Here is a 20,239-nt window from a genome sequence, read left to right on the forward strand (position 1 = left end):
CATCACGGTGGTGGATTTCGTGGTTTTTGTGATTCTCAGCGTCAGCGGCGTTCGGTCGTGTTTTTAATGGACGTGTGTGTGTTTGTGCAGGATACTCTGTGACGGTCGGAGACTTCAACAACGACGGGAAAGAAGGTGAAGATATTTGGAGTTTTGTCATTTTGACTATAGAAATATATGCTGTTTGGTGCAGAACATCCAGATAAATATCATGTTTGGGGATTTATCCTAAAACGTACGTGATATTATCGTAAAGCCGCGTCGCTCCGTGTTGATGAAGATGATTGTCAGGTGCTGAATGAGTCGGTGAAAGGTGTGTTTTTCTCTTTACAGATTATGTGACCGGAGTTCCTCGTGGGGAAAAAGCACTGGGTTATGTGAGTGTCAAAGGTGTAAAACACACACACACACACACACACACACACACACACACTGTGGACGGACAGGTGTGACAGGTGACCGTCAGTCTGGTTCGGTGTTGGAGTCAGAGGATGAAGTTGGTGGTAACGGAGTGTCAAACTGCCAACGTGATCTCTGTGTGTGTGTGTGTGTGTGTGTGTGTGTGTGTGTTTGATGTTTCAGGTGAACATCTTCGACGGTGAAGACATGAAGTCCAGAGCGAACTTCACAGGAACTCAGGTGAGGACAGAACCACTTTACTTGAAAACTGCTCAGTTACATTTAATAATGAAGATGTCGTTGTTTCCATGGCGCCAAAGGAGGAATAAATTAATAAATAACAACAAAAACAAACAAAACAAGAACAGGAATATAGCTATCAGGTGATGTATTTTTGTTTATTTGGGTCAGTTATCAGGTGATGTATTTTTGTTTATTTGGGTCAGTTATCAGGCGATGTATTTTTGTTTATTTGGGTCAGTTATCAGGCGATGTATTTTTGTTTATTTGGGTCAGTTATCCGGCGATATCTTATAATTTACAGGCTGTGATATTAACAGTGATTTATGATCGCAGACATTTTGACCTCCGTGAGCTCACTGTCTCCTCTCTGCTCCGGTAGATGGCGGCGTACTTTGGACACTCGGTGGCGGCGACAGATGTTAATAACGACGGGTGAGTGTGTCGGCCTGTTCAGACTCTAATGAGCCGAACTCTGTCATTTTCTGCTGCGAGAGCTCCTGAAGGCACATTACCGTCTTTTTTATCCTCTGCTGACGTCTGCCAAAACTCTGATGTTCATCCTCCTCACACTCTTTTTTTTTTCACACTTTGAAGAAGAAAAATGAATAAATATGCATAGATGATAGATCACTCTCAGACCTCCTCACACTCTGCTGCCCCCTGAAGGCCTTTTTATTGGACCTTTTTATTAACCCCTTCGTTATCACCAACATTTTGATTAGTAACTGTAATTTGATTGCATGTGTTTTTCCGACTACTCAAAAAAGACATGGCCCATAAATGAGCAGGAACCTATAAATATGTATATTCTCCCCCGCCTCTTTTAAAAAAATATTTTTTTACGGTAATTTACTTTTCACATGCTACTAATTTCTTGCAGTTTGTGGTGAATTTCAGGCCAAGTAGCTCATTGCCTTTTTTCTCATGTTTTTGAAAGAAATCAAACTAATTTTCTGAGGTTTCAAAGGGTTAAAGGTTGTTTTTGAAAGGTCGCACTTTCTCATTATATCAGTGACATAAAGTGGTCTCAAAACGTCAACAATAATATCGTTCAGTATTATTTTTTCTGGAAAAATATTTTGTCTATCACAGTGTGGTGCAGCAGAGCCTTCAGAGCTCATTTTGTTCGTAGCTGATCAGAAGGATGTTTACGGACGCAGGATCAGGAGATAAAATCACAGTGAGCTGCCGACTGCACGCAGCCGCACTCTGTGACCTCGCTGTTTTCTTCACCTTTTCACTTCGTCTTCTAACTGAGGAGGACTTTGTTCAGCGAGGGATTTATGAGCAGCTGCTGCAGCACAATCCAGACTTTTATTTCCACATTTTAATATCAAACTGGAGTAATATCTTCAGCACACGGAGCCTTTAACGGGACACGTTTCTGCCTCCTGCAGCTGAAAACAGCTGGTGGCAGAAAAGTTTCCTAAAACGCTGCAGTCTGCCAATTAAAGACAGGAGAAGACGACCACAGCTTCATGTAAACAAGGCGGACAATTCAAAACAAATATGTTACACGTGTTTTATGAGGCAGGAAATACATTTAGAGTGTGTGTGTGTGTGTGTGTGTGAGGCCTCAGGGACACACAAGTGTGTTGTAGTGAGAAATGTTAATGTGTTTGTGTCATGTTCCTGCTGAAGATGTTTAAGGTCGTTCAGTGTGTGCCAGAACATTTTTAAAGGAAAAAAATGCCCAAAATTTTAAAGAAAAGACAAAGAGACGTTTCGTCGTTAAAAACTCCTCTAAAGGTTTTAGTGTAAACAAGCCAAATATGGACGATGTCCGCTCCAGCGTGGACATGTCCAACAGCCTTATTGTGTTAATGATCTTGTTCTTCATTGTGTGTGTGTGTGTGTGTGTGTGTGTGTACGTACGTACGTGCGTGCACGTGCATGCATACGTGTTTGTGTGTGTGTGTGTGTGTGTGTGTGTGTGTGTGTGTGTGTTAGTCTGGTGGACGTGTTGGTTGGAGCTCCTCTCTTCATGGACAGAGGTTCAGATGGAAAACTGAGGGAGGTCGGACAGGTAGGAAACACGCACACACACACACACACACACACACACACACTGCTCGGGCTTCACCCATCTGTCAAGTTTCATGAAAATTTCTCCTGCTGACAAACTGACAACTTACTCTGTGTGTGTGTGTGTGTGTGTGTGTGTTCTCCAGGTGTCAGTTTACCTGTGTCTTGGTAAGTTTACCTTCCAGCCTCCTCAGATGCTCACGGGCTCCGAGTCTTACGCCCGATACGGCTCCGCCATCGCAGCACTGGGAGACCTGGACATGGACGGGTTCAACGGTGAGACACACACACACACACACACACACACACACACACACACACACACACACACACACACACACACACACTGGTGAGTCTCCGGGTCATTTCCACATTTTTCACGTCTCTCGTGTCCCTCCAGATGTGGCGATCTCGGCTCCTTATGGAGGCCCCGACAATCACGGTCTGGTCTACATCCACAACGGCCGCCCTGGAGGCCCCTCCCCCTCCCCCTCACAGGTAAACGAGGCTCCTTTAACTCTCGCTGTTCCAGGTGGAAATATCACCCTGTTATGCTGCTTCACCATTATTTATAAAAAGTACAAACACAGAATGGGCAGAACATTTATTTTCTTAAAAAACATCACACAAAAGCCATTTTTTGAAATAACAAATGTCAAGAAAAATAGAAATTAAATCACCAAAACGTTTTAAACAAACAAAAAACACCAAAAATGTTTAATTTTTTAAAAAAATGTTTCTTTTTAAAAATAACCCAAAATTAAGTTTTTTTCTAAGAAAAACAAATCTGCTTTTTTTTTTTTTTTTGCAGAAAAAAAATCACCAAAAAAGACAAATATATCTCCAGTGTTTTTCTATTAAAATGACCAAAATCTTTCAAAGAAAAAACCCATCCCCATCCAAGAAAAAAAAGTTTTTCTTAAAAGATCGGCAAACATGTTAGTTTCCAACCAAATAACCTGCAGAACCAATGACATCATCAGCCTCACCAGGAGCGCCAAACATGACTCATGTCTCTCGTCCCTCAGGTCCTGCAGGGGAAGTGGGCGTCCAGCTACATGCCTGCAAGCTTCGGATACTCCCTGACTGGAAACACTGACATCGACCAGAATGGATATCCAGGTACACACACACACACACACACACAGAAACACACACACACACACAAACGCACACACACACACACTCAGCAGGGATCAGCTGAGTGTGTGTGTGTGTCTGTGTGTAAAAAGCTGATGTGTCTCTGTCTTTCAGATTTAATAGTGGGCGTGTTCGGAGCAGACAGAGCTGTTTTATACAGGTAATCCTACTGAGTGTGTGTGTGTGTGTGTGTGTGCGTGCGTGCGTGCGTGTGCATGCCTGTGTGTGTGCGCGCGTGTGTGCGTGCACCCTGCTGTGTGTGTGAGAGGAGTTTAATGAGCGAGGCCACCTCTGATATCAAAGAGTTTCCTCTGACTTTATAGATGCTGTTAGGACTCATTTAACCCCTTCAGCACCAGGTGGTAGCCTGTTTACAGCTGATATTAACATGTGATCTGATCACAAGCAGACTGTCAGAAATACATGGATATATATATATATATATATATATATATATAATTTTTTTTTCTGCCAGTGTCTATGACTCATCGTTCTGCTGCGCATCATTATTCTAATGAGCACGAATTACCCCTCTGCTTTATTTCTGTGTGTGTGTCAGAGCTCGTCCAGTGATCAGTGTGAACGCCACGTTGGACATGACGCCTCAGATCATCAACCCGGAGGACAAGACCTGCACCCTGCCTGGTACCTCCACGCAGGTGTCCTGGTGAGTTCACTGACTTCATTTATTTCCTGACGGCGGTTTTTCGGTGTTTTTGTGCTGCAGAGGCTCAGACCTGCTCTGCAGCAGGAATTATACATTTAAATTTATCCTACAGAAATATGCATTTCTGTTATTTCAGCACTTTTTTTCTGCTAAATTCCAGGAAATTATCTCGCAACTTTAACTAGTTTCTTGGTCATTTTTGGGTTATTTCTCGTTGCCTTCTGATGTTCCTGAAAGAGATCAGACCAGGTTTCAAAGGGTTAAACAAAACAGAGGAGATTTTGTAACCTTATTATTATTATTATATTATTATATTATAACCTTATTATTAATGTCATCTGAGCGCTGCAGTGACGTCTCTGTCTCTCTGTATTTCTCTCTCTCTGTCTGTCTGTCTCTCTTTGTCTCTGTCTCTATGTCTCTGTCTCTGTCTATTTGTCTCTCTGTCTCTGTCTGTGTTTCAGTTTTAAGGTGAAGTATTGTCTGACGGCCCGTGGACACAGCGCCCCTTCTACTCTCAGTGAGTCCTCCTCCTCTCTGCTCCTCCAACACACATTCACTACACATCCATCCTTTCAGCAGTGATTTCAGCAGCGTCCAGCAGCGTCCCGCTGCATCCTATAGTGTCCTGTGGTGTCCCAAAGTGTCCTTTAGCGTCCCTCAGTGTCTTGCAAGACTTTGCAGAACACTGCAGGACTCTGCATCCTGACCTCTGTCTCTGTCTCCTCAGATTTCCGTGTGGACCTCCTGCTGGACCGTCTGAAGCAGAAGGAGGCGACCAAACGTGTCCTATTCCTGCACAGTAGCACCTTCCAGTACTCAAAGAACATGACAGTGTCCAACGGAAAAACGCCGGCCTGCGAGGAGCAGCCCGTCTTCCTCAGGGTGAGCGAATCAAACGCACTCTATGACCAAAGAAGAAGAATGTGGCATCAAGAGGAGGATGTCTGTGGTGTTATGCTTTAAATTTGATCCTCTTCATTTAAATGGTCCGTCCTGGATGGAGTTTGACCCTTTCAAAATAAGAGCTGAAACATGTCTCTGTGTCTCTCAGGACGACCGCGAGTTTCGGGATAAGATCACGCCGATCTCCGTGACGATGGAGTACAGTCTGGACTACCAGCGAGCCGCAGATCAGACCGGACTGCTGCCCATCATCGACACGTCGGTGCCGTCCAACGTCACCAAGCAGGTAACACACACAGTGTGTGTGCGTGTGTGTGTGTGTGTGTGTGTGTGTGTGTGTGTGTGTGTGTGTGTGTGAGATTGTGCGTGTGTGTGTGATTGTGTGTGTGTGTGTGTGTGTGTGTGTGTGAGAGAGAGTGTGTGTGTGAGATTGTGTGTGTGTGTGTGTGTGTGTGTGTGTGTGTGTTCAGTGTGACTGACCTGTTGTTTCCTCCCTCCTCCCTAACCATCATCCTTTCGTTCTTTCCCTCTTTTACCTCTTCTTTTTCCTTTCTTCCTTCCTCCCTCTTTTCCCTCCTTCTGTCCTTATTTCCTTCCTTCTCCCTTCCTTTCTTCCCTCTCTCTTTTATTCCTCCATTGTTTCTTACTCCCTTTTTCCATCCTTCCTCTCATCAATCCTTTCTTTTTCATACCCTTGCTTTTTCCCTCTCTTCCCTTCTTTCTGTGCTTCCTTCATTCATGCTATCCTTTCTTTCTTCCTTTTTCCTTCCTTCCTCCGTTCTTCCTACCTTCATTTTCTTTCTCCGTTCCTTCCTTTTCTTCTTCAATCCTTTGTTCCTTCCTTCATTCTTTCCTTTCTTCCTTTCATCACTCCTTCCTCCCTCCCTTGCTTCCCCTCCTCCTTCTTTCCTTCCTTGTCTCCTTCTATCCTCATCTCCTCTCTCAGGCTCACATCCTGTTGGACTGTGGAGAAGATAACATCTGTAAACCTGACCTGAGGCTGTCGGTGTCCAGGTGAGAGACCATGTGACCACATGACCATGGTTACCATGGTGACCATGGTAACCATGTGATCATGGTAACCATGTGACCGCGTGACCATGGTGACCATGGTAACCACGTGACCGTGTGACCGTGTGACCGTGTCCTTGGTGATCAAGGGTAATTCAAATACTTTCTGTTTTTAGAGTTTCTGGCTGTGATTTTAAAAAAAAAATAATGAATAAAAAAAAAACATGCCTTAAAATGCTTAAAAGAAAACAAAAATGCCAATTTTTGTCATTGTTCAAGAAAGGAAAATCTTTTTTTTTTTTCAGAAAAACATTTTCAGACATATTTTAAGAAAAAACTTAGAAATGAAAAATGTTTAACCGTCTGGCGTCTCCTGCAGCGACCGCGAGCAGATCTACATCGGAGACGACAACGCTCTGACGCTGATGATCAGCGCCGAGAATAAAGGCGAGGGAGCGTACGAGGCCGAGCTCCACGTCTACCCTCCGCAGCAGGCCGACTTCACCGGGGTCGTCCGCAGCCAGGTAACCTCACCGGGACACTCGGCCCGTTTATTTTCTCGACTGCGATCGGAGATCAGACTGTGACCACGAGTCCGTTTGTGTGCAGACGCTCAGCAGACTCTCCTGCGCCTACAAGAAGGAGAACCAGACCAAGATGGTGGTGTGTGACCTGGGAAACCCCATGAAGGGAGGAACCAAGGTCAGTGCTGCCGTCCAGATTTGGCACCAATTTTCCTCTTTTTCTTTCATTTCATCATTAAACTTAATGACGTGATGATCTGAAGTCACCTGACCCCACTCACCACGCCAACGTCCAATCACATGACCCCACTCACCACGCCAACGTCCCGTCACCTGACCCCACTCACCACGCCAACGTCCCGTCACCTGACCCCACTCACCACGCCAACGTCCCGTCACCTGACCCCACTCACCACGCCAACGTCCCGTCACCTGACCCCACTCACCACGCCAACGTCCAATCACATGACCCCACTCACCACGCCAACATGCCGCAAATCCTTAAAATGTCCCAAAATCCTAGAAGTGTCCAATAATCAGAAAAGTATCCTAAAATCTGTGAAACGTCTTTAAATCCTAGAAACACGTGAGTGGCCCCCCCCTCCTGTCATTGTGTCCCCCACTCAAAGTTTTGTTGGATATTTGATCAAAACGAAACTGTCAGATGTTTCTGTGACTTTCTGCTCCACATGTTGGATCCTCACATGATGTACTGTCCCTCTTCTGCTGCGCTCTGATTGGTCCTCGGCCGTCTCTCTGTGCTCTGATTGGTCCTCGGCCGTCTCTCTGTGTTCTGATTGGTCCTCGGCTGTCTCTCTGTGCTCTGATTGGTCCTCGGCCGTCTCTCTGTGCTCTGATTGGTCCTCGGCCGTCTCTCTGTGCTCTCATTGGTCCTCGGCCGTCTCTCTGTGCTCTGATTGGTCCTCGCCCGTCTCTCTGTGCTCTCATTGGTCAGGTGTTGGCAGAGCTGCGGTTCAGCGTCCACCAGCTGTCGGAGGAGGACACGTCGGTGAAGTTTGACCTGCAGATCGTCAGGTAATAAAGTCTCCTGTCTTTGATGTCCTCTGACCAGCGTCTCCTTTCAATATGATCCAACTTTATTAATGATGTGATTAAACATTATTAGACATTGATGTCCTCTGATCAGGTGACAGGCTGTGGCGCCTCCCTGTGGACGGTTTTACCTCAGCAGCAGCAGACACCAGTGGAGCAGACACGCAGACGCCTCATTGGCTGCTGCTCTGTGCTCGCTGTGATGCGTCCACGCGGGCGCCATATTACCATGTTTCTCCAGAGATGCAGATTTCACTACAAAATTGACTGACTCGCTTCATTCTGAGCCGATTTTCATGAAATCTGTTTTATTTTAAATAGCAGAAAGTGAACATGATAGTTGTTACCTGTTTGAATGAATTTGAAATATTATTAATACGTTTCCATCCTGCAGACAAAAGAAATATATAATACTGGTTTACTGAAGAGGCTAAAACTTAGAAAGATTGATTTAATTCAACTTGTCATTATTTAATTGCAACAACTTCACAAAATGAAGTGAATATAATTACATTTAAACTTAACAATTAGGTACAAAGTAAACATAAATTAAGACTAATAATCATATTTGTTACAGTTTTCAAGGCAATCAGTTTCCTAGATTTTTCAAATCAACATGACAGATTTTCTATTCTGTTCTAATGTATTGTATTCTATTGTATTCTATTCGATTGTATTCTGTTCTATGAACATTTTATGTATGTTGTTGTTGTTATTTTAATCACGTGCATTAACTGATGAAGGATGTTTTCTGTCTGCGTTTCAGCTCCAACCAGTTTGACAGCAAGAGTCCTCGAGTCTCCAGCGTCACCAAACTGGCTGTCCTCGCTAAAGTCTCCATCAGAGGGTAACACACACACACACACACACACACATACACACACTCAGATTATGTGTATGTGTATCTTTTATCTGCTTCATTGTAATAACTGATGGTATGAATTTGCCTTTTGGATAACGAAATTATCGTTATTCCTGAAAGCCGCTACAATCTATATTCATATAGATACATTAGAGACATATAATGTGTGTGTGTTTGTGTGTGTGTGTGTGTGTGTGTGTGTGTGTGTGTGTGTGTCACCAGGACGTCGTCTCCAGGTCAGGTGCTTCTTCCCATCGCCAACTGGAAACCTAAAGATCCTCCGGTGGTCGGAGACGACATCGGGCCGCAGATAGTTCACGTCTACGAGGTACAAAAACACACATGCGCACACACTGTACACATAGATACATACAGTATGTATTAGATAATAGCTGTTTAAAGTACATTTACTCAAGTGCTGTACTTCAGTTTAACTTTGAGGAACTTAATTGGAGTATTTCCATTTTCTGCTGCATGAGCTGCAAAATTTAACCGATCAACTCATTAATGCATCAGTAATATAAAATACATGATTCTGCAGAAATAGTAACTTTACTTTTGGTACTTGAAGGATATTTTGATGCTGATAATTTTCTACTTTTACTTGAAAGTGTGACTCATATTTAAATTCAGTTGCATCTTTTTGGTGTTTTTTAGTGTTTTTTCCTCTAAATGAAGAAGTTTTCTGTGTGCAGCTGCTGCCTTTGTTTCCCGCTCAGTGTGAATGTGTTGTAAAGAGGAGGGAATAACGAAGTGATCAGTAACAAGGTGATCAGTAACGAGGTGATCAGTAACGAGGTAATCGTCTCTCAGCTCCTGAACAGCGGCCCCAGCACCATCAGTAAGGCCTCGCTGGACGTCGACTGGCCGTATCACTACAAGAACGGCTCGCTGCTCTACATCACCAGCTTCGATACAGACGGACCCATCAACTGCACCACAGACGTGGAGATCAACCCGCTCAACGTCTCGGTGAGACACACACACACACACACACACACACAGAGTGAATCATCACAGACTGGATTAAAATCCCCGGTGAGTCATGTGATCACCTGCTTCTCTGAATTTCTTCACTCTGCCTCATCGGCACCTTTTTCTTTTTTTTCCCAGACACAAAACAGAAACAGAAACATGATTCAATGCAAAAAACATCAATTACAAAATGAAAATTATAAAAAGTTTCCAAAGCGATTGACGCTGTGAATAGCTTTTGTCCTTTTAGTGTCCAGAAGGTGTCAGAGACATAAAACAGCAGCAAAATAGAGCCAGTGGACACAGACACTCATGTCCTAAAATTCTACAGTAATTCCTAAAATCCTTAAAATGTTCCAGAATCAAACATCTTTAAATCCTCGAAGCATCCTAGAAGATTGTGAGTATGTCTCTACATGAGAAACTTTTTTGGCCTCATAATCTGAAAGATGATATCCAAAACATTCAAACTTTATTTATTACCCAGAATGAGTCGCATTTAACAGAGCAGGAGAGGATTTAGTCATTAATTATGGCAATAATTTTAGTGTGTGTGTGTGTGTGTGTGTGTGTGTGTGTGTGTGTGTGTGTGTTATTAGAACCCTGTGTCCTCGGGGAAGAACACCACCGGGACTCCAACCAGGGAACGAGATTCGGAGGGACGGAACCGACATCAAGTCCGCAAGAGAGACCTGGAGTCAAGAGAACCACAGAACGACGTGCAGACATTGGTAACACACACACACACACACACACGCACACTTTCGGGTTTCATACGTGACATTTATTTTGGTAAACATCTATCTATCATCTATGACATCTGATTCTGAGGAAGGAACATCTACGATTATTTTCTACATGAACATAACTGACTGTGTGTGTGTGTGTGTGTGTGTGTGTGTGTGTGTAGGACTGCAACACAGCGGAGTGTCTGCGGCTGAGGTGTCAGGTCGGTCGTCTGGAGAGGAGGAAGAACGCCATCCTCTTCATCTACTCCAGACTGGCAGTCAACAACTTCCTCAGGGTAACCACAGAAGAAGACAAACAGACGTCGTTCAAACGTCAAAAACTGTTTTGTTTTTCTCGTTTTTCTCGTCCGGTTTGTGTTTGGAAGTCGTGATGTTTGTTTTTCTTTCTTTGCAGATTGAGAATCAGAATCGTTCATACGTGGTTCGGTCGACGGCCACTTTCAATGTCATCGAGATGCCGTACAAGAGCCTGGCGACCGACATGCCGTTTAACAGCACCACTGTAAGACACACACACACACACACACACACACACACACACACACACACACACACACACAGAGGGTTGTTGCTGCCTTCTGTTAGAAATCTTGTATTTCCACAATAATTTGCACGTTCCACTCATTAATGACGCCGTGCAGCTCCTGCATTGTCAACAACACGGTGCTGCAAATATTTCACAATAAAAGCATTGTGTCAACAACTAAGGGGATTCTGCAGAGAGAGGGCTTTTATTTTGAAAACGGAAACAGGAAAGGTTGAGTGTCTGTGACAGAGAAATTTAAACTGCTATAATAGGTGATATAATGTCAATAAAATTATCAAAACTCCATCTTCACAGTCGACGCTAAAGGCCGAGCACGTCACATGGCAAAAATTGGCAAGCCAGCGTTTCTCTAGACAGCTGACAAATAGCTGCTCTAACTTGTTAACCCTTTGAAACCTGTGCAAACTGGCTTGATTTTGTTTTAAACCATGGAAAGAAGGCAATGATCTAAAAGTGAGCAAGAAACTAGTAAAAAGTCATAGAAAAGTTACCTGAAAATTATCACAATCAAAACAAGAAAATTACATCAAAAGGTGCTTAAAAAATAACTTATTGTTGTTGTTATTTGTAAATATAAATATATAATTATGATAATTAATATTACAGTTTTCTGGACATTTTTAGTTTTCTTTTTAAAATAATAAAATTATACTACTACTAATAATAATGATAATAAAATCTACTATTTTTTTCACCATTTGCAGAACTTTTGTTGCTCATTGCCTTTTTTTGTGATGTCGATCCAGGTTTTAAGGGTTAACAAGGGTGCTAAAATAAACAGAAAACACAGGCAGGTGCCCCCGGCGATAAAGACGATGTAAATAATAAAAGTAATAAAAAAAGTTCATCATTGTTTCTTGTTGTGCAGATTACATATTCACTTCTGTGTGTGTGTGTGTGTGTGTGTGTGTGTGTGTGTGTGTGTGTGTGTGTGTTCAGGTGAGTGTGTCGGTGATATGGGTGCCAGAGGAGCATCAGCCGGTGCCGGCTTGGGTGGTGGCTCTGGCCGTCCTGGCCGGGCTGCTGCTGCTGGCGCTGCTGATCTTCATCATGTACAAGGTGAGAAACAGGACGCGGTTTTAAAGGTGCAGTGTTGAATATTTGAGTTTAGTTGAAAAGTCCAATGTGTACAATTAGGAATGTAACATAACAGGTGAAAACTTGTTACCTTCTGGCGAAAATTACATTTTCAATTTGGATCCAGAATAGTCCATTTGTGTGATTTGGGCTGATCTGGAAAGTTTTTGAAGTATGGAGTTTTTGACATTTTTTAGTGAAAACATGTTTTCTTTTATTATTTTGTGGCAATTTTTAATTTTTAACAACTTTTTGGATATTTTTTTTCTTTAAAAAGTTGTGGTAATTGTTAAAGAAAACATTTTGTCACATTTTCTTCATTTTTTGGGGGGGGGGGTTTAAAGAAAATATTTTGGTGATGTTTTTTTTCCTTTGAAAGATTTGGCGATTTTTAACAAAAGCGTTTTGGTGGGGGTTTTTTTTTGTTGTTTGTTACTTTTTAAAAAATGACAGAATTTTTCACAGCCAGAAACAGTAAAAACTAAATTATCGTTGGATTTTTAAACATTCGATAGTCCTCAAACACATCGTGTAGGACAAAAGCTTCTGAAAGAAAACAGTCAGAACCAACCAAACATATAAATGTAATAATCTTAATAATCTTCTTCTTCTCTTCCTCCTCAGCTGGGTTTCTTTAAGCGGGTGCGCCCCCCCCAGGAGGACTGCACTGAGAAGGAGCAGCTGCAGCCGGAGGAGAACGGCAACACTGACGCCTAAAAGGTCAAACTGCGTTGCTACAGACAGGAAGTCCAGGAGAGAGAAAGACTTTCAGGGTAAAACGGAGAGAATTTCACTGTATTCACTGTAGAGGGGCAGATGATGGTACTAAGGTCTAAGATTTAATGAGGGGTTTGTTTTTATTTTAAGAGTCATGTTGCGTTTGTGCCAAAAGAGAAACTCCACCTGTCACAGGTGAAACCCTCAACGCTCAGTGCTTCTGTAAAGTTAAAGGAGCAGTTTGGGAATCAGAGAGTCGAGTGTTTGGATTGATCTCACGTCTGCACAGTAAATATGAAGCTACAGATGGTTAGCTTAGCTTAGCATAAAGACTGGAAACAGCTCGCCGCTGAAGCTCACTGATTAATTATTATTATTATTTCTAACATTAAACAATACAAACAAGATTCACCATATTCCTAACACATCACAGACCATCAACATGCCGAAAACAGATGCCACAAAACAACATAAACAACAACAAAAAACAAAAACATAATATTTAGTTTGTTTTAAATGTAACTAGAATGACGGCGTCTCAGGTGTTTGCCTCCATGAAACACTTCATCCACGTCCATCCAAGATTAGAGTCAGAGAAAACGTGATGACGTCACTGTGAAGCTGACCTTTGACGTTTGTGTGTAAAATGTCATCATGTTTCCCTGTTTGTGTGAAATTGTGTCCCAATTAGCATATAATCTCTTCAGAAATACACAAAAATCTTTTTGTCACAGTGAACTTCAACCACCAAATTTTATCAGTTCATTCTGAGTCCAAGTGGATGTTAGTGCCAAATTTGATGAAATTACCTTTGGGTGTTTTTTTTGTTTGTTTTTTATGAAACTTTTTTTTTCACAGTTATGACATCATTTTATAACGTGCCTTAACTTGAAAAGACGTGCACTGATAAATATTACTTTAAGTATGACAGTTAAAAAACAAAAAACAACCAAATAAGCACATATAAAACAAACAAACAAATAAATACATTTGAAAAAAATAAATAAATTGGGGGGGGTTACCTTTTAGTTGTCTTGAGATGTCACGAAAATCACAAGAATGAGACGGATGCAAGGTCACAGTGACCTTTAATCCCCTAATCCAATCAGCTCATCGAGTCAAAGTGGACGTTTGTGCCAAATTTGAAAAAATCCCTCAAGTCGTTCTTTAGGTATCATGTTCAAGAGAAAGGGACAACCTGAAAACATAACCGGTCACGACTCTCACGGTGTGGAGGCAATAAGATGCCCTGCTGTCAGATGATTCTGTTCAGGCACGTTTTTGTCCCGGTGTAATCACGGCTTTAGCCAACAAAATTTAAAAAGTGAATCAGTGAGCTTTAGGGGAGCTGGTAGGAAGATTTTAGTTAATTTTGGGCTGAGTCAGTGTAACTGGTTCCCCTGTTTGCAGTCTGTATGCTAAGCTAAGCTGGCCTGATATTTAATTTGCACATTTTGTTTTTTCCAAACCCAGAATAAATTATGAACTGTAGGTGCTCGTTGCCGAGGAAGTCCAGAACTGCTGAAGAATGGAGTAATTTTTTCGAATTTATTTTTTTATTACCTGCCCTGAGCAACAACAGTTTAAAAAAACAGAGCAGTAAATAAATTTAAAAAATCACTATTAACAAGAAAAGGCAGAAAGAAAAGAAAAGGTGTAACTTATTTAAAACATACACCATAAGTAAAAATTCAAATGTCAATGCTAGCGAAGCTAAGCTAAGCTAAGCTAAGCGGTAGTTAGGATAATTGTTGAAAATGCATCTGAGATAATGAAGCAGATGATACTGCGAAGTCATCACAGCCTTTTTTACTTTTGAAACGTTTGTTCTGGTGCAGTGACGTAATAAATACTTTATCTGACAGCAATAATGCAGCGATATGAAATTGGTGGCTGATCAGCTGCATTCAGCTCTATTTTTGGATGAAGACGTTGAGTTTGTTATGATGTGGGCTGATAAGGAGTGTTACAGTAATATATTTACCCTGATATATTATTCTTTTTGCTTTGTGTGTGTTTGGGAGGTGCTTTTGGGATGCTGGTTTGGGTGTTTTCAGTATTTTTTATGTATTTTCTAAAAAAGAAAACATGATAATAATTCCAATCATGAGTCCGGCTCATTTCAACGCGATTTAGAAATTGTTTTGCAAAGTTTGTTTTGTATTTTTTTGTAGAAATAATGTTGTTTGGTTGAGTCTTTAATTTGTAAAGTTGACTGTTCGCTAAACCCCGTCATCTGTCAGTATTTAGATATTTTTAACAGTGTACAAGAACTTTTTTTTCTAACTTCTCTTACTTAAGCTGCGATCTTTAGCATGTTCGGCTAGCTAGCTTACTGCTCAAAGTCGTAGGTAAGTGAGCTTTACCTTTAAGGCTAAGAGTTAGCATGTCATTAGCAATTCAGTTGTGGTGTTAGGTTACGTTTAAAAAACTTAATGACGGTCACTATTTATAGTTATTGACAAATATTTCTTAATTGTGTTGAAATACTTTCAGATTTAAGGCTAACGGTAGAAACTCTGATCTTTATCAGATTTGACAAAGTTCACACGCTGGAAACTCCAGCTAACGTTAGCTGAGGTCAAATTATGTTTGTCAAACACATCAGTAATTATCATCCTGAAAGACTTTTTATTACTGTTACTATTTATTGACCTTTTCTATTTCAGACCTCACAAAGTATTTCACAATAAAAAAGAAAGGAAGGCGTAAAATAGAGACAAAATCTAACATTAAGAGTGAAAACATACAGTTTGAAACCAACAAGTAGGCCTATGTTCACTCAGCAGCGAAACAGGAACATGAAATAAAAGTCTGATTTTATGTTTGATTTTATACTTTATCATACTTAAGCTAACTAGTTTTACGAATAAAAAAACAGTTATAGTTATTTCAGTATCTTTAATAGCAAGATATTATGACCTGAGATGTGTTAGCTTTAGCCTCAGTCTGTTAGCATGATGACCTGACACGTGTTAGCTTTAGCTTCTGTGTGTTAGGATATCATGTAGCCTAAACAATGAAAAACAATATAAATCTGTTTTTAAAAAATCAGCTGAAGACTTTATACAACTCCCAGAGTTTACGTTTACGTTAATTAGCTAGCTAGCTAGCTACAGCTAATAAAATGTGGTTAGAACTGATAATTTACTTTTGGTCACTTCTTTTAGAAAACGAGGATTCATTGTTTAAAAAAATAACCAAGATGTAATGGTAAATCTGCCACTGCTATCGTTTTATACTGAACATGTTTGTACAAGAATATTTTTAAAAATTACAACTAAATATGTAGCAACAGTAACTAAGGAGGGCGGGGCTTAATGAACAGTCAGTTAGCTACAGTTTGAACAGGCTCCCTTGTCCTTCCACTTGTTATAATTCTTTTTAAAAGTATTTTTCATTTCTCAGATTTCAGAGTCATGTTAGCTGAAGATAAAATAAAGCCATAAAGTGTACATTTAAGACCAGTTTTGTTAACAATCAGCTGAAAACGTTAGAAAAACGTCAGCCAGAGAAGATGTTTTTAGATGTTAGCATAATTAGCTTGCTAGCTACAGCTGATAAATTGTGCTCAGAAATTAAAATCTGCTGTTGTTCACTTCTGTCAGAAATCAAACAGTTGTCTGCTACCGTTATAATTTTTTAACCATACGTGTTCCGTACGAGAATAACAACATTGACAGCTGTAGCAACAGTAAGTAAGGGGCTTAACAGCGACTCAGTTAGCTACAGTTTGAACTTTCCCGCCGTGCACTGAGGCTGCTTTGTTCGTCAATTTGTTCATTTTTGTGGTATTTTTGTTTTGCTTGATTTCTGTCATGTCATGGATGTCATGAAGCCTTAAAACAATATTTGTAATTTAATTTTGTAGTTTTGAGATGAATCAGCAGGAAAAATGTAAAAGTCAGCTGGAGACTTTTTTTTTTCAATCAACTCCCAGTGCTTACGTTAGCTTAATTAGCTAGCTTGTAACAGCTGTTAAAATGTAGCTAGAATTGAGAATCTACTTTTGTTGACTTCTTTTATAAAACAAGGATCCAGTGTTTAAAAAAATGATCTATATTTTGATGATAAATCTGCCACTGTTATCATTTTATACTGATCGTGATTGGTGTACGAAAATAGTAAAATCCACAGATGTTACGACAGTAACTAAGGAGCATGTTTTAAGAACCGTTAGCTACAGTTGGAACTTTCCCGCCATGCACTGAGGTTTCTTTTTTTTTTTTTAGTTTTTCAGTCATTGTAATTTTTTGAAATGGTATTTTTTCCCTCAGATTTCAGTCATGTTAGCTGTATAAGCATAATAACTTGTAGCCATAAAGTGTATATTTAAGGCCAGTTATGTGAAGAATCAGCTGTAAATATAAAAAATTTGTCCGGAGACGATGTTTTCAACCAACTCCTAGAGCTAACGTTAGCTTAATTAGCTAGCTAGCTATAGCTGATAAATTGTACCTAGAAATTAAAATCTGCTTTTGTTCTTTTCAATCAGAAAAAAAAACAAGAATTTTGATGGTAAATATGCAACCGTTATAATTTTTTAACCGTACGTGTTCGTTCGAGAATAAATTGATGGACAGCCGTAGCAACAGTAACTAAGGAGGGCGGGGCTTAACAAAGTCAGATAGCTACAGTTTGAACTTTCCCGCCATGCACTGAGGTTTCTTTGCTCTTCCACCCCCCTGATTTTTTATCATAATGATTTTTTTTTTTCCTCAGATTTCAGTCGTGACTGGCAGCTTTGCTGAGAACAAAAATACAAAAAGCAGGTCGCCATTTAATATTTGTAAGAGTATGTGTGTGTTTGTGTGTGCGAGTGTGTGAATACATAAAAAAGAAAAAGAAAATTGCTATGAATTTACCCATATTGGGTTTTGCATCATGCATTAATGTTTAAGGTCGATGATAATTTTAGAACATGTATTAATCCAATTAACAATCACAATGAAATAGCACATTATACATAGTATTTTCTCTTTCACCGGCGTCTTATTTACCGCGTTTGTGTTTGTCGTCCTGCTGGATATGATGTCACTACTGCCGCCATCATTTTGTTAACAAGCTTCTCTTTCAAACAGCAGAAGTTATGGACGAGTTCGTAAAAAGCTTTTCACCCGTTCAGCAGTTCAGTCACTTCAAAATATGAAAACAAAAGCTGAAATTTACTCAAACATCTGAGTTCACCTTTTCTGTGCTGAGTATGAAGAGAAACAGCTGAATTTACACAAAAGGTTTTGGAAAAAAAATCAAATCGGAGCCTTAAAAGCAGTAAAATTTACTGAGGACAGAGTCTGTCTGTCCGTCTGTCTGTTGTGTTTGAGGGTTTTTAACTGTTTTATATTTAATGTCACCTTCCGCCTGTCTGTCTTTCTGCCATCAGAGCATATGGACTATTTTTGATGTATGTATTCTTTCACTTGGAGAATAAAAAGATTAACTCTCTCACAAGGAGATAATTTCACATTTCAACTGAAATAAACTGATTTATTCACATTTGGGTTTTTTTAAATTTTATTTTGTGTTTTATTTATTTCTATTTTTCAGGTGCATGTCTGAAAGTCGGAACATTTAAGTTTAAGTTTGGCCTGTGCTCTCATCATGTGACACATCACATCTGCCGAAGAAACTTAATTAGACATTTAAATATGTTATCTCAGACATATTATATCATAATATTATCATGTTTGAACGCCATATGTAGCCCCTGGTTTTGGAAAGTAACTAAATACTCAAGTACAGTCATCATCTGTTACTTTATACTTAGACTCCACTTCACAACGTTTATCTCATAGTTTTAGTTACTTTGCAGAATTATTATGCAAAATTTTAGCAAACAAATTACGATGTATTATTATCATTATTATTATTATTGTTATTATTAAAGATAAAACCTAACTGATGAGGAATAATCAAAAGCAGTGTGTAAAGGCACAAGAATTAGCTCCACCTTTACGCATTCATACCTCAACAGTTATAATTTAATGTATGAATGATTTAAAAATGAGCCATTCTACACAACGACTACTTTACTTTTGGTAAATTTGCATCAAAACACATTTCAACTTTTATGAAAGTAACTAATAATATAATTATATATTATATTATTAATGGCAGTTATAATTAATTAATTATTATAATTATAATTATTATTATAACTGCTGTTAATAATATAATTATATATCCGTTAATAATATAATTATATATTATATTATTAACGGCAGTTATAATTATTATTATAACTGCCGTTAGCCCGGCAGGTGCAAACGCAGAAAGATCATTTATGTGGCAGAACTTAAATCACAATTGTTACTTTTTAAGCTCGCCATGATGGCCAGAAGCGCCACTGCAAACCTGAACCCCGGTGTTGGTGTGGACGAGCGGAGGGCTTTTAAATCACGATGTTGGGCGGCAGCTTGAATCGATCCTTTGATAGAGAAGTGCGTTTTTATTGTTTCCCTGCTCATTGAAAACTCGTTAATCGTTTTAGAGATGGGTTCGGCATGTGGCCTCAAAGGAGTGGCAACCGTAGCCGGGTGGACTTGCCCCCGAAACGTTAAAATCCCAGTCCTGCTCTGGAGCATATGAAAGGGTTTTTGGCGTTCCAGCTCTTTCCTGTGAAGATAGTTTCTCAACGATGCAGCCGTTAACGTTCATTAACTTCAGTTTTCAGGTTGCAGCTCGTGGCTTTCTTTAAGTTCAGAGGTTGTTTTTTTTGCATCATCAGTAATATTTTCATGTTTAAAAATGTCTTTTTATCCGCCCATTTCTGCTCCAGTGTTCAGCTCCCCGCAGCTGATCAGGCTGCCCTGAACCCCAAAGTGTGTAGTCGAATCTGGATCCATCAGACCACATCCACATTCGCTCCTGGAGGACAAAGACCGGTCTAAAGTCAATTACTTTTCCATCAACATACGTTTGAAGTGATTGTCTTCTTTCTTTTTCTTTATCATTCTTTTTTTGTCCTCAGCTCAAGAGACGAGGGACGTCACATCGTTTGTGATGATGAAGGTCTCACCCTCGCTGCGTCGAAGCCTCCAATCCAGGTTTGTCTGAACACAGTCGGGTCACCGGAGCGACTCCGACTGTCCCGACCTCTAATTTTAGTGAAAGTCGGAAAACGCACGCAGAGAGTTCGGACCTTTGAGTGAGATTTTTCACACGGAGTAGTGCTTCCTATGACCACTAGGTGGCGTTTGAGACAACACGAAATGTAAGTGGTCCTGGTCTACGTCATGTTTAGACCAAACCATGTAAATGTCACGTATGTCAAAGGATGACTGTTACAACGTGCTTCCTGCTGTCAGCAGGTGGTGCACTGAGTATCGCATCTTTCTGTTTCTT

At 40.4% G+C, this 20,239-nt stretch overlaps 1 protein-coding gene across 1 annotated transcript in view; it reads left to right on the plus strand.

Annotated features, from left to right (window-relative positions):
• The window catches only part of itgav (integrin, alpha V), a 34,808-nt gene extending 16,417 nt beyond the window's left edge, over positions 1–18,391 (plus strand). Inside the window, exons 8-32 of the mRNA XM_088083815.1 lie at positions 91–135; positions 334–377; positions 583–639; positions 1,022–1,074; positions 2,593–2,668; positions 2,814–2,943; positions 3,068–3,165; positions 3,696–3,789; positions 3,922–3,967; positions 4,367–4,474; positions 4,939–4,994; positions 5,205–5,359; positions 5,529–5,666; positions 6,327–6,394; positions 6,771–6,915; positions 7,001–7,093; positions 7,871–7,950; positions 8,735–8,815; positions 9,053–9,158; positions 9,644–9,802; positions 10,405–10,536; positions 10,716–10,829; positions 10,949–11,056; positions 12,041–12,160; positions 12,803–18,391. Of these exons, the coding sequence (XP_087939941.1) occupies positions 91–135; positions 334–377; positions 583–639; positions 1,022–1,074; positions 2,593–2,668; positions 2,814–2,943; positions 3,068–3,165; positions 3,696–3,789; positions 3,922–3,967; positions 4,367–4,474; positions 4,939–4,994; positions 5,205–5,359; positions 5,529–5,666; positions 6,327–6,394; positions 6,771–6,915; positions 7,001–7,093; positions 7,871–7,950; positions 8,735–8,815; positions 9,053–9,158; positions 9,644–9,802; positions 10,405–10,536; positions 10,716–10,829; positions 10,949–11,056; positions 12,041–12,160; positions 12,803–12,895 (2,399 nt within the window). The 3' untranslated portion in view covers positions 12,896–18,391. The remainder of the gene's footprint in view (positions 1–90; positions 136–333; positions 378–582; positions 640–1,021; positions 1,075–2,592; positions 2,669–2,813; positions 2,944–3,067; positions 3,166–3,695; positions 3,790–3,921; positions 3,968–4,366; positions 4,475–4,938; positions 4,995–5,204; positions 5,360–5,528; positions 5,667–6,326; positions 6,395–6,770; positions 6,916–7,000; positions 7,094–7,870; positions 7,951–8,734; positions 8,816–9,052; positions 9,159–9,643; positions 9,803–10,404; positions 10,537–10,715; positions 10,830–10,948; positions 11,057–12,040; positions 12,161–12,802) is intronic.
• The last annotated feature ends 1,848 nt before the right edge of the window (positions 18,392–20,239 follow it).

The sequence above is a fragment of the Plectropomus leopardus genome, chromosome 10, assembly GCF_026936395.1.
Source record: "Plectropomus leopardus strain MGB_pleo_1.0 chromosome 10, ASM2693639v1, whole genome shotgun sequence".
Taxonomy (NCBI): Eukaryota; Metazoa; Chordata; class Actinopteri; order Perciformes; family Serranidae; genus Plectropomus; species Plectropomus leopardus.